The 21,969-nt window shown below is 44.0% G+C and overlaps 1 protein-coding gene across 3 annotated transcripts; it reads right to left on the reverse strand.

The window, feature by feature from the left end:
* Nucleotides 1-1,507: 1,507 nt before the first annotated feature.
* On the reverse strand, nt 1,508-21,328 carry si:dkeyp-121d4.3 (uncharacterized). Of its 3 annotated transcripts, XM_054797874.1 has the most exons (21): nt 20,433-21,328; nt 20,182-20,217; nt 19,938-20,110; nt 19,827-19,869; nt 19,595-19,720; nt 19,420-19,524; nt 19,133-19,351; nt 18,911-19,057; nt 18,607-18,822; nt 14,448-14,666; nt 14,234-14,380; nt 13,990-14,151; nt 13,743-13,910; nt 13,490-13,675; nt 13,320-13,424; nt 13,111-13,248; nt 9,150-9,257; nt 7,527-7,561; nt 5,390-7,412; nt 5,214-5,310; nt 1,508-2,118 (listed from the first exon to the last, which is right to left on the reverse strand). In XM_054797874.1, the coding sequence occupies exons 1-21, from the start codon at nt 21,081-21,083 to the stop codon at nt 1,508-1,510; spliced, it is 5,715 nt and encodes a 1,904-aa protein (XP_054653849.1). In that variant the 5' UTR covers nt 21,084-21,328. The 3 variants fall into 3 exon arrangements, with proteins under 3 accessions (XP_054653849.1, XP_054653851.1, XP_054653850.1); XM_054797876.1 differs by lacking the exon at nt 18,607-18,822; XM_054797875.1 differs by lacking the exon at nt 13,111-13,248.
* Nucleotides 21,329-21,969: the final 641 nt, after the last annotated feature.

Consider the following 21,969-nt stretch of genomic DNA (forward strand, 5'->3'; position numbering starts at 1 on the left):
TTAACTGGAGAGAAATCATCTTTAATGTCTTTACAAAATGTGTCACGTGTGTGAGGGCGCCTCCTCCATTTGACGATGTCATCAATGAAGGCAATCTTTGATGGTTACTGCATGACGACAGAGCAAACTACGTGGGTATTCTGTGAAAGCGGCTCAACCAACCCAGGCTTTGTGCTCAAGATGCAACTCAACGAAACCTACACTCCCCAAACAAAGCTAAATGGTATTGCAACGGTGGTTCTCAACTAACTTGGTCAAATACGGTTCTTGGCTTTGCACTCAGTGCACGTTCACATAAAAGGGGACGTTGACGTCATATTGTTCTACTTCTGCGCAAAAATGAAGCGATCCCAGCCGATGTATTTTAAACAATATAAGCAAGTCATTATTCTGCAGCGTTATGAGTTCAAAAAGATTATTACTGCCAAAAGCAAGACTGTCTCCTCCAATAGAGCAAGGGAGGACCACTGGCAGAGCAAAGCTAAGCGTGTAAATTCTCAAGTTGACACTGATTATTAAACTAACTATACCCTACTAGTCTTTTCATTTATCAACGCTCAACATTGCACAACTTAGACTTATTAACTTACTGTCTTTTTCCATCTTTGAACAAGATAAAGTATTGTTTTCAAATGAGGTATCTCGTTGTGACCACTCGATGTCAGTGTTGACATGTTTTGTGGCGACCTTTCTAATTTGTGACAATATGTGCCTTGTTACAATAAGCAAGTGTTTTCTTCCATTTGATGCCTGAGTGATTATTCCTCCAGTAAATATTGTAATAGAAGAAGACTAACAGGCTGAGTACTCACCCAAGGACTGCTGTCACATATACATCTGCTAACATTGGCCTAATTATTAATACTTCACATTGCATTTTATTCCTGGTGCTTGGCTCAAAAAGTGAGCATATCTAGCGTATTCCTTCATCTGAAAATCTCGCGTGTAGCTGGATATCATCAGAGAATGCTAGCAGCGCAATCTTATTTTTGTAAAAAATGTTATCTCCATGTCCTCTCTGGGGCTCCGTAGGTTCTTAATAAATGCTGTCACCTTCTACGAATTAGTTAAAACAGTGAAACAGTGGCACTTTCATCGCCAATTTTAAGCTGAAAGCCTGGACATAACCTGGTCCTGATCAGGTTTTGAGTTTAGTCCAAGTTACCATGGTGATACAGCTGCTTTAAAAGAGAGCTATTTCATGAAACAGGCAAGTCCGGCTTTCCGCTCAACATACTAAACTCGCTTCACAGATTACCCCCTATGTCATCAGCCATCTGATCTGGAAAAAAAAAAAAGTGACTAGCACCATGACCAGCCAATGAATAGCACAAATATAACTTGTAATGGGATTTATTGATTTTATTTGTTAATCAGTTTATTTTTAGTATACAGATGTTTTTTTCCTGAATGAGGCTAGCCCCCCTAACTCCCCAAAAAACAACTCAAACCATAATAAACCAACAATAATAAGCAGAGGCCAAGGAAGTAAGCATTCCCTATTCCCTCAGTGGGAGGTGGTGTTGGCTTCCGCATCCCACTTTTCCAGAAAATCTTGCAGGTTCAAATTGAACATGTCAATTCCTTTGTGGGACAAATGGACGCCATCGGGCCGGTACAAACCACTGTGTGAGCTGCAGCGAATGTTGTCATGGGCCAGAGACGTGCCGCCTAACTCCGAGATGATGCTATGTATTCTGCGGTTGACTGTGCTCCGGACTAGATCTACTTCATGGGTGTCGTCCGAGTGGCGCCACACCCTGCGGGGAAGGATATTAGACCAAACGAGGACACAGCGCGGGAAGATGGTCCTCATGGAGGTCAAGTCCTTTTTGACAGAGGCCAGCAGGTTGGTGGGACTGTCTGTGCTCAGGTCGTTGCCACCAAGGTGCATGATGAGGACGTCCGGGTCGGGCCAGGTGACCTGGAGTTGGTGGAGCAGGGGTAGCAGCTGGGGCCATGTCATGCCTTGGACCCCCTTCCACCAGACAGCCACCTTGCTGGGGTCCATGCCCAGCTGCATACCTACCTCCGGAGATTTGGCCCGCATCTCTGCCCAGTACACCAGCGAATGACCACAAATCCAAACATTCTTGGGCTCACTGCTGACCGGCGTGCCTGCCAATAGGAACACGGTGGATGAATCAGTCAAGGCACTCCAGCTGCTTGAACAAAGACTTCACAGAGGGAAACAACTACTGACACACTGCTGGACACGCCTAGCTATTTAGTCCTGGCCGACAAGTATAAACTGACTTTGAATTAAATATGAACATGTAGGAAGTGTTTCATGCAAACAATAAGAGAAGAAAATGCGCTCCTACCTTGACTAATTTGACTTTCACTAGCAAAACAACAGTGTGTGATGCTCATACAAGGCCGCTCAAATGATCAGGCCATGTTTAGCTCATTAGCTTAGCATCTCAGCACATTTATGGCAGAATGGATATTCAATAATAATGACAAAATAAAACACTAATATTCAATAAAATTCTTATATCTTCTTCAACATTACACAAGAGAACCAACAGGTTGTATGCCTTCTTCTAGCTAGACTTGTGTAGTAATGTTTGTCCTATGTCTAACTAGCTTCCTCTCAGCCATTAAATGTTACTATACTGAGTCCAGAGTCAAGTCGATTACACTTTGTTCCCGTGGTGGTGAGCGTGCAAGTATCACATAATTGTGTAGTTAGCATGATGCTACCTCAGTGCTCATATGCAGGGTTCTGTTGGTAGGCCACTTTGTTTAGCCGCTAGCTTGACACTGGCTGAGCTTGACACTGGCTGAACTTCCTAGAAGACATTTTCATTCACGTCTAGCTATTGGGGCTAGCTCGGACTCCACGTCCACAGAATTTAAAAAGGGAGTGTATGCAACTCGCTACAAATTAATAAACCATAACGCTGGCTAGCACGTTTCCAATTGTGGTTTAAAAGAACAGATTGTACAAAAAATATTTATATTTTCCCAATTACAGATTAAAAATTGTTGCAAACTTTCGTTCAGCGCAAACAACCGGCGTTCATAGCTGTCACTCACGCCTGTTGGTATTCAAGACCAGCACAGTATATGCCAGTGGCAAAAGCAGTCTCAAGAGTCTCAGATAGGCTATACATTCAACGATACATAACGTTACTAAGCTCAGCTTTGCCAAATTGCTGTCATTAGCTGACAACCATTACTAATCCGTGTGCGTGTGTTACGTTGATGCAGCCTACATAGTCAAAGCAGGATATAATGCTTAAAACACGTTGGAATGTTGGCGGCCTCTATGGAGCTGGAGAAACTCGCTGCATACAGTCCCTTTAAAAAAAATACCTAACCTATAAAATTGGTAATCCCATGTCAGTTAACGTAATGTTTGTCACGGCATAATCATTCCACCATCAAAACCTCTGGTTCGGGTTATGTTATCTTAGCATACGACTGGAGCAAAGTGGTCTACAGACGTGGCCTCCCTGAAGTACAGAAAAGTGGGTAGCCTCTGCATTCACATTAACAGAATAGAACAAGAAGGACCATTTTGGTCAGTAAACTGTTGCCACTGACTATGGCTGCTTCGAGTGTAGCCAACTTTACCTGACGAACAATATGTCCACTTTACTTACCCCAACTCCTCCAAGACTTACCACAGAAGAAATGCAACACCCTTTGACAATGCTGACTTGCTAATGCTTAACAAGGCAAAAAAAAAAAAAAAAAAAAAAAAAAAAAAAAAAAAAAAACTTGTGTGACTTTGAATATTGTGCTGCCCTAAGTCTTGGCGTGAAGAGGTTTCGGAATAAAAAGCTTTCGTGAACATGGCTTACACATGTGACCAGTGCACGGTTCTAGCATCAACAGCAACAGCAACAGTGATCAGTTCATTACTTTAATCAAATAACAATTTAATGTGTCGCAATGCTAGAAGAGGCTTGCACTCAGGGGCCTCATACCAGGGGGAGCTACAGACGCGACATCTACTGAAGAGATTAGAATTTATGTAGAGAACAAGAAACTTAGCTAGCTGAGATGTTTGGTACATTCTTTTCCCAAACACAGTCCGCAAGTCGCTGTGAGTGAACTTTAGCTGAGAATAAATACATTTCACACTTCAGACAATCACATTTAATTGCTAGCTCGAGTGCACCCGAAGCCTCTTCAAGCCATGTTCTTGAAAGCTGTTTTGTAGCAAACTGCTAGCGCTACATTGGTGAAAATGATAAACGTACATTCCGATTAAGACCTCACTAGTCTTACATGTGTGATGATATTAATATTAACATAGTAGTAGTAGTAGTAATACAAAGTCAGCCCTGTGTCCTATCGTATTCCTCTGGGAAAACAGGAGTTCTTCGCATTTAGAAGACTAATTGTTGCACAAATATGCTTGGTGGTCAGACTGTTGCAAGTTCCATCTCTGCTCATCAAGTGAAGATCCGGGTAACACAACAGTCCACAATGTCACGCAGACGAGGAAAACTATGTTTTACTCACCTGGAAGGTAGTACTGAATGTGAAAAGCAAGTAGTATTTGGAGCAATGAGACACACTAACTTCTAAATAACACTTCTAACTAGCTAGCTAAACTATGAAGTTACTACAGTACTTGATGTTTGGTGTATTGGAATGCAGTTAGCTAACCTTGAACAAGCTATGCGCGTGTAGCCTTAGCAACAACTTTTGCTTTTTTTGATGAGAAAATGCAATAACAGGCAATAGACGAACAAACAACAACTCCCTACTTTTGAGGCTGGATAGTAAGACTACATGAAGAGAAAAAGAGCAGTTACTTGCGGTTGACTTCTTTTCTTGATGGCTGGGATGAACCACTACTTCTTGCTAATGTGCAATGCTAGGAATGAAAACCTAAGACCGCTTTGGACGCTTCCATGTCTTTGACTGCAAATCCATCCAATTTCAATGTGACTGGGAGACCCGAAGACTTTGTCAGGTAGCAAACGTAACAAAACCACAACAACGTATTCCTGTTTTGGCATGTTAGAACTATCTCAATGCTTTCTTCCACTGGCTGTTTGCTAAGCAGGAAACAATTGCAATAGCGTCCCTCGACCAAAGGAGACGTACATCTGCAAACATTAGATAAATATCCAAGCAAATCATCATTCATCTTTGATGCTTAAAGAAATGCTTGGTGGAAGCAAACATGACTCACACTGTGCTGCTGAAGGTTTTGGGAACAGCTATGACAGCATCAATAAGTTTAATACCTGGACAGGTCATCTTTTCGCCTTGTTTCTTACGGGCTTGCATTTCCTTGAACTGCTGTTCTCGCTTCTCCAAAATCTTCTGATTGTACAAGTCCAACTGTAACAGAAACACACACACGAGTACATAACAGAGATTATGCTGTAAAAGTCCTAGCAAACACCGTTGCCGACTCTACCTTCTCCTGCTGCTTGGTCTTGAGGTCATCGACAGGGCCCAATGAGCTTAGGTAAACAGACGGTAAATTGAACTGGACCGATTTAGCTGCCGGCTTCACAGCCAGAGACTTGACAGACTCAATGACCTTTAGGCATCTGTCCACTGTAGAAGAGATTGTGGACTGGTCGTTGCTCGTAGAACTCATCATGGCCACAGTCGAGGAAGATGACTGTGTTACCTGGGCCGCGGAGTCAAGGGCCGGAGCTACGGCTGGCTTGCCAATGAAAGGAGGCTGTCCAGGAGGCCGTCTAGGAGGAGGTCCAGGGGGTGGTCCAGGAGGAAGTCGACCAGCAGCAGGAGGAATTTTAGGGGTTGAAATTATGTCGAGGGGGGGCCAGTTTATTGGAGGGGATGGATGTTGGTAGTGTGCAGGAGGAGGGCCAGGGGGAGGTTTCGGTGTAGACGTGCTTCCCATCTTCTTTGTAAGATTTTGCTGTTCTGTAGCCTTTTTTAGTGTTTCCAGCTCTTGTTGATCAAGGAATTCTTCGTATTCTGAGATAGCTGTCTTCCTCCTGAGGGGCTCTAAAGTGGATGGACTGGAAGGGGAGGGTGGACGAATGCGGTCCGCCTCAACTGAGGAAGTTCCACTTTGATGATGTTCTTCCTGGGGTGTTGAAGACAACTCTCGGTCTGCGGAGGAGGACTTTGAGCGGTAGCTTGTGTCCTGGTTGCGGCTGGCCAGCTTGGACATGTCGTCTTGCGACAGTTTCAGGCCAATTGTACGCAGCAAAGTCTGGATCTTGCTGTAGGACTCTGCCTCGCTCTTGCTTTGCTCCACTGAGGGTTGTTTCGGGCTTGGTGATGTCTTTTCCTGCTCTAAGGCCACACTGGAGCCGGAGGGCTCTTGAGCCAGCCCCACAATGCGAGAAAAACCCTTGCCATCTTCAAGTGCCCGCTCATGTGGCAGAAGTTCGTCATTTGCGGCAATAGCTTCTGGCATCTTTTCAGCATTTTTTTTAAGCATGTCCAGAAAGCGATGAAGTGGTGGCTTCTCGACCAACGGTGGGGTTGGATTTTTCCGGTTTGGGGATGGGCTTTTACTCATTGCCTCTGTGGGAGAAGCAACTTGACGAGTCCGGGCCGAAGGACCACAGGGTTCTGGAGACTGACTTGTTTTGACCACGTCATGTGGACCTTGACGAAGCTGGTGCACATATGCCGTCTCGTAGTATTGATCATCATAAGTTTCTTCGTAAACTTCATAGCGGTCTGTGTAACGGCGACTGCTGGTTGAAGGGCCTTCGTACAGCGGTTTCCCATATGGATGGCCTTCATATGGCCGATCAGTGTAGGAAGGGTCACCATATAGTCCTCGAGCATAGGGGTTACCGTAGCTATCAGCATAGTGGTATGGTTTAACATAGAAAGGGCTTTTATAAGGTGGAGGAAGATGGGAGTATTCAAGGTCGTCTGGTCGTTTCTTCAAAATAGACTGGACAGGTTTGAACTCAGGGTTGGCGATCCTGCCGTGATCATAGTCGATGCACGTCCTCTGTCCAGAGTCTAGTCCTCTGGGATCCACCAGTGACTTTTTGAAGGCAATCATCTCATTTAGCTCCTCCAGTTCCCGCTTCTTTCTAGCCAGCTCATCATCCATTCTGCCCCCCCGACCTCTCGGAGAAGGGCTTGACTCCCTCCTCCTCTTGTGTCCTTCATCACGCTCTCGACTGACTTTACTCCTCTTCCTGCCTGATTGGTCTCGACTCCTGCTTCGACTCCTGCTTCGGCTGCGACTTCTCGTATGTCGCCGTGACCTTTCCCGACTAGTGCTTTGTCGATACCTGCTGCTTTTGCGGTCTCGTTCAAGACTGTTGCTGCGTCGCCGTTTGATTTCACGTCCAAATTTGTCTCTGGATGGGCTCCGACTACGGCTTCTACTTGGACTCCTGCTGCTGCCATGCCTGCTTAAACTGGACTTGCTATCCTGGGCTCTCAAATTTTTCACTACAGTCTTTAGCTTGTCTGTCTTCAGTATCTCTTTCCTTAATTAAAAAAAAATGAAGCATGTATTTCAATAGTTTAGTATAGCACAATATACTTACTGATGTAATCAAATATACTATTCGACTAAGCAGAGAATCCAACTCATTGCTTACTCTGACTTTGAGGGGTTTGCCAATTTGATGGTCATCTGAAGAGACAAACAACATTAAGTTAGCATCACTATAAGATCTCATCAGTCTGTGTCAAGTAATTTACACTTGAACTACATAGACTGTGGCAGATTTATAGCCAGAAAAATGTAGTGATCTGGAATATTCCAAATAGTCCACCTAAACGATTCATTTGCCAATACAGTAAACCTTAGCCGGCAAACAAAAGTTGGCTCTGACATTTCATTTGTGGATGTGTTTTTTTAGGGTATCTGACATGACTCATCAACTTGGCTTAAATATGTTATGTATTGATTATAATTATGTTGTACATTGATCGATTTTTGAAAGTGAATGGTAAATTCGCAAAATTACCTTTATAGTTAATGGCACCAGCCACGACGAACTAGTTCTCGCAGTTCAGCCTCATTTCCGGAACTGATGCCACTCAGGTAAATAAACATAGCGGCGTACGAGACAGAGGATGTTTACAGTAATTACAGCAAAGATTTGAGTGACGGGTCAATAGTTTGAGGAGGAGGAAACATTTGGAGATTAAATAGAGAACTTGCAGGACATGGACATATCCTAAGCCTTAAGATATGGAGATGAAGATTGGTCGCCTTGAAAACACAGAATGGTAAGTGTAAATTAGTTGCTTATCCTTCAATTATTGTTTTAAATTGGGTTCTTCGTGAACATAACAGCGTACGTGTTATAGCCTTTTTGATTGTATATGTGGCTTCCGTCATGGCTGCTGCCCCAACCCCTCACAGTAAACATATCGCTGTGAAAAGATGTTAATATAACATATATAAAGCTTTGTATCCTTGCCGCTATTGTGGAATAGTGTTTAGACTTACTCTAATGTGCCAACTTTGACATAGTTGTCGTTCTAGTTTTTTCCTGTATACCGGCGGAATAGCATATTTTGTCAAAATGCGTTTATACCGTACTTTCAAGCCAAATACTTCTTGTAAAGGTGTTCCTTCCAAGAAGTCATCAGCAAAATGATCATTAAAACAACAGCTCGAGGTGGCCGTCCATCTGTCTCTCGTTCTCTGCACTTGCTGCGTCCATTGTTGCTTTAAACCCTCCTCTTTTGGAAAAGAAAAACTTACAGTATCACTCCGATACTGTAAACATCCAGCAGCAAGACAACATTTTGGCATGACTACTATTTTGATGAAAAACATACTGAACCAAGTCGAGGATCTACCTCGAGAAGTGTTTGTTTACTCAGCTTTAGCGGAGAGGTGTCACCCCAATGAAGTCAGTTCCTGAAATGAGGTTTACGCTGTGAGCTAGTTCGTCATGGGTGGCGCCATCAACGATAAATGTAGTTTTTGCAAATTTAACATTCACTTTCAAAAATCAAACAATGTAGTACATAATTACAAACAATACATAACATATTTAAGCACAGTTGATGAATCATGTCAGGGACACTTTAAGTGCGTCAACAAAACATGGAGCTAACTAGCTAAGCATCTAAGACACGTTGACAAGTTATCGCAAAAGAGCAGTCTTGACTGATTCCGTTTTGCAAAATGTGCATTGACATATGGGACAGTAGTCACAACTTGATTGGCTTGATCACTGGAACTGGAGTCCAGGTGAACTCACCTTCCCTTTACTTGCAGCTACAGTACACAGTTTTCGTGCGGGTAAAAAAACACTCTCAGTGAAACGTTTGATCCTGATGGCCTGGTTCCCACCCTCTGCGAATTCATGCTGGAAGATACAAGGACACATGACATCATCTTATTCACAACCATCATCAAACTACTAGTTTATCACATGAAGAGCCATGGCTTGAAAGGCAGTGTCACTAAGACCAGGTCCATGTCAGACTCCAACAAAAACATTAGAGCCCTTTGTACCTCCTACTCTGATTGATGTCCTCGCCACATTGTTCAGTGATTAATTGCACAAATCGACAGTCCCAAAAACCAGATTGGTCATTTTTAAAGTTTTCCAAAAACAAAGACAGATACAGTTACCCTTCGAAATTTTTCAGTTCAATTATCGCTCCCTCGCTATAATATGATTTTTCAGAAATGAATTAATGATCGCTGTTTTGTGGTTGTCTACAGCCTATTCTTAGTCAAAACATATTGAAGACAAGTTCTACGGTAACTAGGCGCCAGTAAAAGTTACATTGATGAAACTTATGTTGACGAAATGTTACGTTAGATTACATTACCTTTCACACTGCATGGAGAAGATCGAGCCAAGCCGAGCCACCATGCCGTGCCTGAGACACACTTGGCATGATTGAGTGGAAAAAAAGTTCTCCTCTCGTTCCGCGTGGAAGTGGTAAGGTTTGGCTTCTTACTTTGTCGTTCTTTCTCACTTCGTTTGAAACACTGAGTCCTGAATAAGTTATTTGGAGAGGTTAACTACTTAGCTCGCTAGCTTGCTATGCTAGCGGCGTTAGTCTCTTATGTCCCTACAGTGATCCCGTAGTCTCCACAATGTGGCGTGAATAAATAATAATAGGAGTATAAAGGTGACTATAGTGGTGTTATTTCATGTCTACAGGGCTCTAATAATGTTTAAAAACATATTTAGAAAGTAATTAACAGGTTTTCTATGTTCTAACTAAAAAAAAAAATATTCAGTTCATTAACCTTGAATCCTACTTCACGGAAATTCACGTATTGCGGTCGGGTCTGGAATCAATTAAGTGCCATAAACAAGAGACAACTGTGAGATAAAAATGTTGTAGATTTCTAACACTGCTAGTTGTAAATAAACGGGACGTAAAGTGTAGTCCCACACATATCTTGAAGCTGCTGTGTGTCTTCATATGACTATAACAAACGCAAACTTCATTTCATACACTGTACACTAGTGTCAAGAGTATTCTTCTTTGAACAAACTCCTATAGACCAGGAATACTTTTGTTAATTTGGCTAAATAAACAGTACAGTAATCCCTCATTTATGGCGGTTAATTGGTTCCAGACCCGACCATGATAAGTGAATTTCTGCAAGTACGATTATTAATTCATGGACTACAGTGTTCCCTCGCTATAACGCGGTTCACTTTACGTGGCCACGCTACTACAGATTTTTTTTTTGTGCAATTTTTCACAGTGTAGCATGCTTTTTTTTTTAACAGCATATAAACGCATTGTGTTCTGCATTCTGACTCTCTAAGGCAGGGGTGCTCACACTTTTTTAGCCTGCAAGCTATTTTTAAAATATCCCAAAGTCCCAAAGATCTACCTACTACTAGAAATATAGAAACGATATATATATATTTACTATATTTATTTTAAAAATATGAGTACGTATTTATGTATGTTATACATTTATATCAGGAGTGCACGCTCTTTCTCAGCATGCAAGTACAAGTCAAAATGATCTACCTCTTTCTATAAAAACATATACAAAATGTAACCGGTAAACTCTGAAATTCTATTGTAAATATTAATGATTAGTATTTCACATTTTTAAAGTTTACAGGTAATCAAAGTAGTTGCTATCATAATTCACTTCAATATGGAAATAAAGATAACTACACATAACTCCTAAATAGTTGTGTACATAACCTGAGTACTGGTAATATGTCAGTCACATTAGCTATGTAACGTTCATTAGGGCACACAGTTCATGTATTACATGAACATTTGCTGTCAAACATTACCGATATACAAGAATTTAAAATGATTATGCAAAAGTCAATGCAGCCGAAGTCAAGGCAACATATTGAAAAGGTTTCACCAATAGGCACATTTTTTATTTCATCATGAAATAATAGTTTAAGAAGCGAACGTGTAGAAAACATTGATTTCTGTAGGAGAGTTCATGACGCCAAGCAAAGCCAGTAAACAATACACTTTTTTTCTACGTAACTAGCCGCTACAAGTAAACAGATAACTTTTGTTATAGATATAGACGTCTTACCGCAGTTAGTTCATCCATAATCACAATAATAAAGATGAAAGTTGCATCTTCGTGTGTTCCTAAATTATAGCGATCAAGCACGAAATGAATGCCGACTTACCATCCACCAGTTCAAGTTCCAGCCAAGTTTTTCCAGAAAGATAATTACATCGCTTTTTGACATGTGTGGTAAAAGGCAGTGCGCTAGCATGAATTAACTTGAGACAAATGTGCACATTAGCACTCAATAAGCCAACAAAACTTACCTTTATGTATTCCCACATAGTATCAGCATTTGAGACCAAATATGAGGTGAAAGAAAAATGGTAAAAATACAGTGGTAGTCTATCTGTGCGGCATGAGATAAAGTTAGCACACACACAATGGACATACGTCAAGTCAGACGGATGTAACAGAGAGAATCTGGCCACTTTTCAAAATAAAACATTAAAAAAATGAAATAATGGAAATTATTTTTTGTCTGTGCGGCCCAAAAAATGTGTCTAAAATATAAAACATATTTTGAGTTATTTCACACTTATTTGTTAATTACATAATTCCAAATGTGTTCGGTCATAGTTTTGAGAATCTACAAGTAAATAGTCATGAACATACAGAAAACACATTGAATGAGAAGGTGTGTCCAAACTTTCGGCCTGTACTGTATATGCACAAAGGCCGAAAATGGTCTCGCAATGTTACAGAATCCTTAAAAAAAAATCCTGGATCCAGACGGTGATCCGGATGACCCCCAAAATTTAATCAGTTCTTCCATATACCATTTCCGACAATTCCTGAAAATGTCATCCAAATCCATTCAGAAGTTATTTTGAACACAAACAAACAGGTAACAAATGCATGCCTAGGAAAAATATATACAATATATTTAAATTATATATAAAATTTTATATTTATTAATTTTGTGGAAAGGTTTACTTTTATTTTGTAGACAGCAAAGTAAAAAGTGATAGATATTTAAAGTTTCGTCTTTAAATAAAAAGGTTTGTGTTATTATTCAACATTTCAGCTTTTTCTCATTGTGCCTTTTGCTCTACCCCTACTTTGTGGGTGGGACTTGTGGCGTGGGCTCTATGAGCAAATTACAACACGGCTTGTTGGCTCAGTGTCGTGGGCGAGCGGTGATGTGGAGAGAGACTGGTCCATGCGTTACAATAGTCAGCCCTAACGAGCTGCAGCTCGAAGATTTTTTTGGAGTTGTACTTGTGCCTTAATTTTGAGGTAGCAGAGGCAGATTTTGAGTCATATTGACGTGCAAAAACTACTGTTGTGTGCTCCAGCATGCTGCTCTCTGTCACTCCCTCTCACTCAACCTTTCTGCACATGTCTCACTCAGTGCGTGGTGCGGCAAGGGGAGCCGGTGTACTAGTATCTCCGGCTGGGTTTTGGGGCCTGGGCTTTTCGCTGGAGTTTGCAGCTTGCTGTATTTAACTTCATTTTACACTCCACTCAGAGCTGGGTCGGCACCATGTGCCTAGCCCGGCCCAGGTCGCTGCTTACCAAAATGGCGGCGGTTCTGCTCCTTTGCATACGACGCTCTATTGCATGCACTTTCCGCTGAGTAGGCAGTCTTGCGCAGCATTCTCTATCTTTGATTCCAATGCTGTGCTGTCAAACTGACCGCGCGGGCGGGGCTTCACACACACGCCATTTTGAACACGAATAAGACGTCTTACCGGGATGACGCTGAAGTCGACCTTTTCATTCAGCTCGAGTTTCTTTTTCTCGATGACCTCAGACATGTAGAAGAAGAGCTGAGGGTTCTGCGTGCACTTGATGACTCCTGAATTGTCAGAGAACTCAATCACAATACCCTACACACGCGCACACACACGGTCAGCTCTGCGAGTCGTAAGGTGGAAAAATGGTGTGAAATGTGTCTCACTTGTCTTCGTTGTTCAGTGGACTCTTCAAAGGAGCTGGGAAGAATTTCCACAAAGGCGGCATGTTCTTCTTTGGTCTCCTGATTGGTGGCCACATTGAAGCGCACCTGGACATGCCCCCCCAGCGGTGTTAGCACAGCGCACATGAACCCATAAGCAAGCACTCACTCACCTTGTCTCCTTCCAACATGGTGGCTTTGGTCATCAGGTCAGCTGGGCCAAAGGTCAGCTGCTTCTGCTGACCCTCGATGGTCATCACCAGTCGACCCAACCCCTCAGTGGGCGGGAAGTGGCTCTCAGTTCTACCTTCCACCTCTTCCTCCTGATCCTCGTCCAGTTTCTCCTTTTTAATGTGGATCTGCAGGAAGAGGATGGGCCGTTATGATCTTTGAGCGGTGCCAAGCAGCCGTCCAGAGGCAACAGACCTTTAAGTCAGCATTTATTTGTCCGATCTCGACTCCTCCCCCTTGCTCATCGTCAGGGTCCACCTTAATCTGCTTTGGTGGGACTTTGAGGACGGTGCCATCAAATCGCTCCTTGCTAATTTCGTCAGGCGTGTGAGGTATTTGGACGTTGAAGCCAAGCGGCGTCCACTGAGGGAATATTAGTCACTCCTCCTGAACATTGACCTGACACACTGATGCTAATATTTTGCCAAACTGAACCTCTCACCTTGTCCTTGGCAGCTGCAAGAGCCGCTGCCGCTGCCTCCTTCCGCTTCCTGTCCAATTCCTTTTGCTCCGCCTCCTCTTCCTGCCTCTTCTTCTCAGTTAGGATTCGGTCCTCCACCATCTTGGTCCTCCTCAGCCTGACAGCCCTGTTCTGCTCCTTCACCTGCACACAAAAATTGTCACAACCTTCCAATCTCCCGCTGAGCAGTCAATGCCGGGAGTGTGGGGTGGGGTTGGGGGCTCACCAGGGCCACCGTGAACTCCACCTCCTTGTTGACATCGTCCGCATTGAACTCTGTGTCGCTGAAGTTTTCGCTGAGGTTGAAAGACAGCTCGCCGTGCTCCTCAGAGATGAGGACGCCCTCATAGTCTCCCAGGCTGTTGATGACGCCCTGGTGGGACAAAGATGCGTTGGGGACACATCGTCCAAAATCTGGGGTCTAAGTGCGGGCCTCTTACCAGTTCTCGCTTCTCGTTAGTGTGGGCGAAGGTGAACGGGATCTTGGGTCTGATGTTGGCCGCTCTCTTCTTGCAGGTCTTCAAGTCCACCAGCAGGCTGAGGAGCACTTGATCGTTCTTCAGCAGGGTCACGCCACAGTCTCTGTGGTCGAAGGTAACATTGGTTCGGATGGTGCCGATGTTGGCGTTGATCTGACCCGGGTAACCGTCCATGTTGGGCTGCAAGCCAAATGGACATCTTGAGCATAGGTTACGCTACGCCAGGGTTGTTAAACTCAAGTGCGCAAGGGGCCAAAACTTAAAGCCGACTTTAGGTCGCGGGCCGAACAAGACAACACTGCCACCCCTCAAAACAAATTACTTTTTCTGGGGACCACTATGGCGCCACAATGAGGAGCCACTGGCTGTGTGGGTCTTAAAGGGTCCCTGACATGACAGGATTTATCAAGTTATAACTTAAATATGTTATATATTGTTAGTAATTATGTTGTACATTATTAAATCTTTGAAAACCAATGGTAAATTCGCAAAAATTACTTTTATAGTTTATGGCTCCACACATGACAACCTAGCTCTCGCTGTTCAGTCTCATTTCCGGAAGTAACGTCATCGGGGCGACACCTCTCAGCTACACAAACATAGCGGTGTACGAGACAGAGGATGTTTACAGTGATTATTGCGAAGATTTGAGCCATGTGTCAATAGTTTTCGGGGAGCAAAGAAGGGAGAAACATTTGGAGATGAAATTGCAGAATATGGACTTAAGACATGGAGATGAAGATTGGTCACCTTCAAAACAGAATAGTAACTGTAAATTACTCTGTAGTTGCTTATCCTTTAATAAAAAAAAATGTAAATTAATCTTACAATAAAAAACAATAAAAACAAACTATCATTTTGCAAGCCTCGATATATTGACATGTGCGTGCATGTCTGTTTGTTTTCCTCCTCTCTTGCTACCAAAGAGGCTAGATGACAAGAGGATTCACTCTGTGCATCTTCTCAACACCTGGGCGCGTTGGTTCTATAGCGGAATTAACGGCATAAGTGAACCCTCCTATCAGTCATTCAGTCTCTCTGTCCCAGTGGTTGGAGTCGGGGCTGCTAGCAAATGCTGCAAATACTGTATGAATTAAGGCACAAAAGAGATGGTTTCTAAGGTGAATGCCACAGCCCTAGTGTAAGAATATTTCAATTTTAAACAGAATTAACAAGGTGAGCCCATGAACATCGCCGAGCCGATATGTCGCATTTGTTCGAAAGTAGTGACAACGAAGAAGGGGAAATGACCAACTTGCATGCGCACCACAGACACAACCATCCTGTCCAGCTCTCCAACTGGAAAAAAAAAACAAACTACTACCAGAGATGTAGCAGAGCCTTCGTCCCAACAGTCAACGCTTACTAAGGTGTTTGGTCGGCAAAGTAAATATAAACAAAACAGCACAAAATGATAAGCCTCCCTGTTAAGGAACAATGCCCAATGTCCAGTATGTGTGCTTAACAATAAACTAATTTTTAATTTTACATTTTTACATTTTACAATTGTTAAATTTTTAATTTAACAATTAATTTTTTAAATTGTTTTTGGTTCTGACTTTTGTTTAAGTGCAATTTTTGCTAAAAGAGACTTAATTTATTTTTTTAAAAACTCCTGACATTCCAATTGCAAGATTAAATAGTCTTAAAAAATTAAGGCTTATTGCTTTTGATATGGTGTATGATTTATATTCGATTTATATTCCTATGATCCCACTACATTGATCTGTGTTCAGCAAGTTACACTATTCCGGACGACGTATCGAGACTAGGAAATAAAACATTGGATTTAAGTATGGCAGGCTTTATATGGATGTGTGGGATTTTTTTTAATCACTTTTATGGGGATAGTTGGGATTTTTTGACATGAAGTTGTGTAGTGCAGTGTCGTGCATCAACGGTGACTTACCACCACACTGCTGATGGGGACTTCATGTCAAAAAATTTGAACTAACCATTTAATGATAAAGATGTTAAACGTTACTTGTGTAAGTTTGATTTGGCGTACATTGATTAGTAATGCATGGAGTGAGGCGCACCAATGATGATCACGTAAAGGCAACTTGTGGTTACACTGGTTGTAGGAATATAACAATCCCCGGAAATAAGCGACGGTAAAATCTGACACTGTGTGTGCACGCGTGATTAGGTCCATGGGGACGTCCGTGAAAGTTCAGCTTTTTCGTAGGATATCGGGTGTATTTTCATATGTATACATGTTTGTTAGGTAGATTACTTCTTCCTCTTCAATTTTGTTTTGTATTTATAGAGTGTTGGACCATATTGAGTCATACGAAAGTTAAGTCCAAATTTAAGCCTTTCAAACTCATGGATCGGAGCTTCAGGACGAAACAAAATGTACCGTATTTTCCCCACTACTAGGCGCACTTAAAAGCCTTTAATTTTCTCAAAAATCGACAGTGCGCCTTATGTGTGCACTGAGTTCCAAAATCTGTAAAAATGTTGTGCGACTTTGGTAAGCGCTCCTTTTGACAGACTGTCGCACCATTTCCCGCTGACACAGGGACATAATACGTAAACTACGTACACTGGCAGCAATACACCAATCACAGAACATTACGTAATACTTACAGTACGTACGCTGGCAGTGATGAACCAATTAGAGAACATTACGTAATATGTAAATGTACAGTACGTACGCTGGCAGCGATAAACCAATCAGAGAACATTAAGTAATAGGCACAGTATGTACGCTTACATCCGCCACAGTTTCTACTGTTTTTTTTGTATATTTACCCCCGCGACTCCAGGCTCGCCCATCTCCCGCTACTGTGAAAAACCAAGTGAAGCAAATGAATTCGGAGCTTGCCATCATTACGGGAGGATTAACAAAAGAACTCCAACCACTGGACATTGGTGTAAACAGGAAGCTGCGAGCGGCGTGGGAGCAATGGATGAGAGACACCTTTACTAAGACTGGCAGGGAGCGCCGGTCAAGTTACACCACCATATGTGAATGGATTGTGGGTGCCTGGGCTAAGGTATCTGCTTTAACTGAACAGCCACCTGACAACGACACTGACTTCGACAATGATGAGAGGGAACCCGGCATGTTTGATGACAAAATTGCCCAGCTGTTCAATTCAGATCCAGAGACTTTGAGGGATTTGTGGGAGAAGATTGGTTTAAAAAATATGGTGAGTGTATTTTTAAATAGTAGAATAATGTTCATCTAAACTTACTGTTTTGCTTTCATTGCCCTTTTTTTTGGATCGCATGTTTTAGCACGCGCCTTATATATGGTGTGCCTTATGTATGGGTTAAGTACAGAAATAGACCCTGTAATTAAGACTGCGCCTTCTAAGCGGAAAATACGGTATGTAGGCTATAAATTCACTTTAATATCTATCTACAGATGAAATGTCATTAAACTCTGATGGTGCAAAATATGTTAAGTTTGCCCCAAAATTACTGTGTACATGCATAAATTTGTAGTGTGGAGTGGAAATGAATATAAGATATAATTAATCAGACTTGATTTAATTCAACCTGTTCATTCATTCTTAATTCAACCAAAGTGTTGGTTGCACTTTATTCAAATAAAATGTGAATGCCATTAATTGTTGTTTACTTGTTTGTTTATATCCATAATTAATTTACGCCTGATTCCCTTACAAAAAACAACGGGAATCTAGGAAACTTCACCTACACTGTCCAGTATCGAGGTATTTATTTCACAGTCAAACTGGTTGAATTTTTGGCTAAAAATTTACAGAATCAATTTAAAGTTACTGAATCGTTTCGGATCGTATCATTCTAAATGAACCAATATCAACCTTGAATCGTATCGGCAACCACAAATCGTGATACCAATTGAATCGTCATAAAAACGAATCGCTACATTGCTAAGCGTGTGCATATGTGATGCATATTTAGGGCTTAAATTGTGTTGCGAGTGAGCAACGGCAATTGAAGAGAGAAGGGGGGTTGGGGGGGTGTTCTGGAACTGAATCTAATTTAATAATTACAACAAAAACTTTTACTGCAAATCCGAAATCTGAGAATGTTGATTTCAAGCAACGTGTGCTTTACGTAAAACCCACCCCCTCGTAATGAGCGTGTGTCTACTCTACAGTGTTTCCATAGAGACAGTGTTTACCTTGGGTTCAATGATGGGTTGGCTGACCACGCCCTCATACAGCTCGGGGTCCAGCCACATGTTGGGCAACAGCTTTTGCTTGGCCCTATTTGTGGGCTGGATGGCAGATTTCTTACTGGTGTCAGTGCTCGTGTCCTTTGAGGGGGGGCTACAGAGCGTCAAAAGTAGCTGCTCCTTCACGCGGCGGATGCGGATAGCCCGGTTACCTGCTCGCAGCTTATGTGAGGGAGAAATATTCTGGGGTAAATGTCGTCTTAGGACAAAGCAAATAAAGCTTCTTCGGGGCAAAGTGTGGGGTTACCACCTGGTGCAAGGTGAACTCCACTTCCTCATTGACGTCCTCGTCAGTAAAATCGATGTCACTGAAATTTTCCTTGATGCTAAATGGGAGCTCGCCATGTTTGTCGGACTTGATGACTCCTTCACTGTTGTCCACACGGATGATGACACCCTGCAGCGTGTGATATAGGAAGTGATGAGCATGAGGCTTCTTGATTCCGTGGACACTGACAGATGCGGCTCTCACCGTCTCTCGAGTCTCTTTGGTGAACTCGAAGGTGGCGGGAATTTTGGGTCGGATGTTGGTGGCTCGCTTCTTTTCCGTGGCGATGTCGGTCAGCAGGTTGAGGAGAACCTGGTCATTCTTCAGCAGTGTCACCATGCTGTCCTTCTTGTCAAAGGTCAGGGTGGTCCTCAGAGGCTGGATGTTGACGTCCACCTGACCGGGGAACTGACGCTCGCCAGGCTGTGGAGGAAGGGAAACTCCCGCTCAGTCACAGGAAGGAGGAATGTGCGCTCTCGATGAGACCTCACCTGCGGCTCCGCGATGGGCTGACTGACCACGGCTTCGTAGATGTCCGGATCCACGTGCTCTGTTCCACCCGGAGCCACTTTCACATCTGTGGCAATGTGATTTTCCTGTACAAAAAAAAAACATGTTTGAAGATTCACATCCAGCATTCTGACTCTGAACTAGAGTTTTTCCCACCTTCTCCTTGCAGGCGGTGAAGTGGACGCGGACGCCAGGCTTCATGGCTTTGGGGTTTCCGAAGAAAACCTTGAAGGTGAAGCTGAACTTCTCGTTGTCTTCTCGCTCGATGTAACCACATGTAGGCTGTTGAGCACAAACAACATCTGAAACATGGCTAATGTCAAAAATGGCGTCAGGTGAGTTGAATTCACGTCGTCTGAACCTGGTGTGACCCCAGGTGGTCTCTCACCCCAATGAAGGAGATGATTCCCGTGGACCTGCCCGGGGGGGGCCTGACAACACAAAGATGCTTCAGTGAGGGCACCTGGCAGCCGAACACATGACTAATGCTTCTGCTTACTTCTCTATTTCACGCTTTCCCAGCAGGTTTAACAGCTTGGCGGCCTTGGCAGATTGCGCTTCTGCTTTGGGAGCATTGTCGGCCGTTGTAGTAAGAGCACCACTGGCCTTCGCAGTGATCTCGGTCTGACCTGGGATTGTGCCAGTGGGCGGTGCTAAAATCAAGGCTTTAAGCTGACAAATGAAATCATAAGACATCAACCACCAGCAACAAGCAACGGCGCCGCTGCTTCAACACGACTTACCCACTCGGGCTGGTCCGGCGCTGTGCTGGCTGTCCCCTGAAGACAAGATACACAAGTCACATTGGGTGCCACGTTTACAGTATAGAACCTTCCGGACCTGTTCTAGCGTCCATCACAGATCCCTTCAAGCGAGCATTTCTTATTGTTAATTTTCAATATTGCACATTACTGTGGGACCTCAGAGGTTGAGACGTAGTTACAATTTGGGACTAGTTCAAGCGTCAGCATAAAGTCGTAGAAGCAACACTCACCTCCCCCGTCCAGCCTGGGGGAAATCCTGGAAAGACAAAAGGAGGCATGCAGCCTGGAGGGGGAACTGGGGGAATGGGAATAGAGTCAGGTGGGGGAACAGTATCAGGAGGTTGTGAAAGGCCGGGTCCCCACGGCTCAGGAGGACCATGTGGATGCCAACCTGGAGGAGGAGGCATGTCAGGTTCCCAATTAGGGGGTCCCCAGCCTGGTGGCGGAGGTCCGTTCGGGCCCCATCCATCAGGAGGAGGAGGACCCCAGCCACCAGGTGGTGGACCCCAGCCACCAGGCGGCGGAGGGCCCCAACCCCCGGGTGGTGGAGGCCCCCAACCCCCGGGTGGTAGAGGGCCCCAACCCCCGGGTGGTGGGGGACCCCAGCCACCCGGTGGTGGAGGGCCAGGTGGGGGGCCACAGTCACCAGGTGGAGGAGGGCCCCAGCCATCAGGTGGGGGCGGGCCCCAGCCACCGGGCGGGGGCGGGCCCCATTGGCCAGGAGGAGGAGAACCCCAGCCACCGGGCGGGGGCGGGCCCCATCCTCCAGGCGGCGGGGGCCAAGCACCCGGTGGTGGAGGACCACAACCAGGGGGTGGACCCATGTCAAACGGTGGTGCGTCCATCCCGGGAGGTCCCATGTGTGGTCGTCCTCGACCCATTCTGTCACTAGTTCCAAAAACGCGTCGTGCCAACTGGCTAAGCTAGCTGGCTAACAAAAGACGGTCGAGTTGGAGAGAAAATCATCAAGAAACTAAATCTTTCCCTTTGCTACCAGAGAGAAAGACGACATCCACTTGTTGTTTTCGATTGTTTCACTTGAAGAAAATGGAGCACTTTGAAGAAAAACTCGGAAGGCGACCTAGTGTGTTTTACTGTTCGGCTGTTTCTTCTTCTTCACCTTCAATGGCGGTCACACGCGGCTCTTCAGCGCCACCCTCAAACAGCTTGAAAGGCAACAGCCAAATGCATTTAAAAGATACACTGCTCAAAAAAATTAGAGGAACACTTCGAAAACACATCACATCTAAACTGGGGGAAAAATTATCTTGAATATCTTTCCTGATAATAAGTGGGTGATGTATTAGTAACAAAATGATGCCACATAATTTGATAGAAATGAAAATGATCACCCTATAGAGGGGGGAAATCAAAGACACCCCAAAAATGAAAGTGAAAAAATTATGCAGCACACTGGTCCATTTTGCCAAGATGTCATTGTAGCAACTCAAAATGATTCTCAGTAGTTTGTGTGGCCCCCACGTGCTTGTACGCATGCCTGACAACGTCGGGGCATGCTCCTAATGAGACTACGCATGGTGTGCTGGGGGATCTCCTCCCAGATCTGGACCAGAGCATCACTGCGGTACCTGGATGTATGGAGGAGATTCCAGCAGACTGGTAGTTACTCCAGGAGAGCTGGACAGGGCCGTAGAAGGTCCTTCAACCCTCAGCAGGATCGGTATCTGCTCCTTTGTGCAAGGAGGAACAGGATGAGCACTGCCAGAGCCCTACAAAATGACCTCCAGCAGGCCACTGGTGTGAATG

This window comes from Dunckerocampus dactyliophorus, chromosome 14, assembly GCF_027744805.1.
Source record: "Dunckerocampus dactyliophorus isolate RoL2022-P2 chromosome 14, RoL_Ddac_1.1, whole genome shotgun sequence".
NCBI lineage: Eukaryota > Metazoa > Chordata > Actinopteri > Syngnathiformes > Syngnathidae > Dunckerocampus > Dunckerocampus dactyliophorus.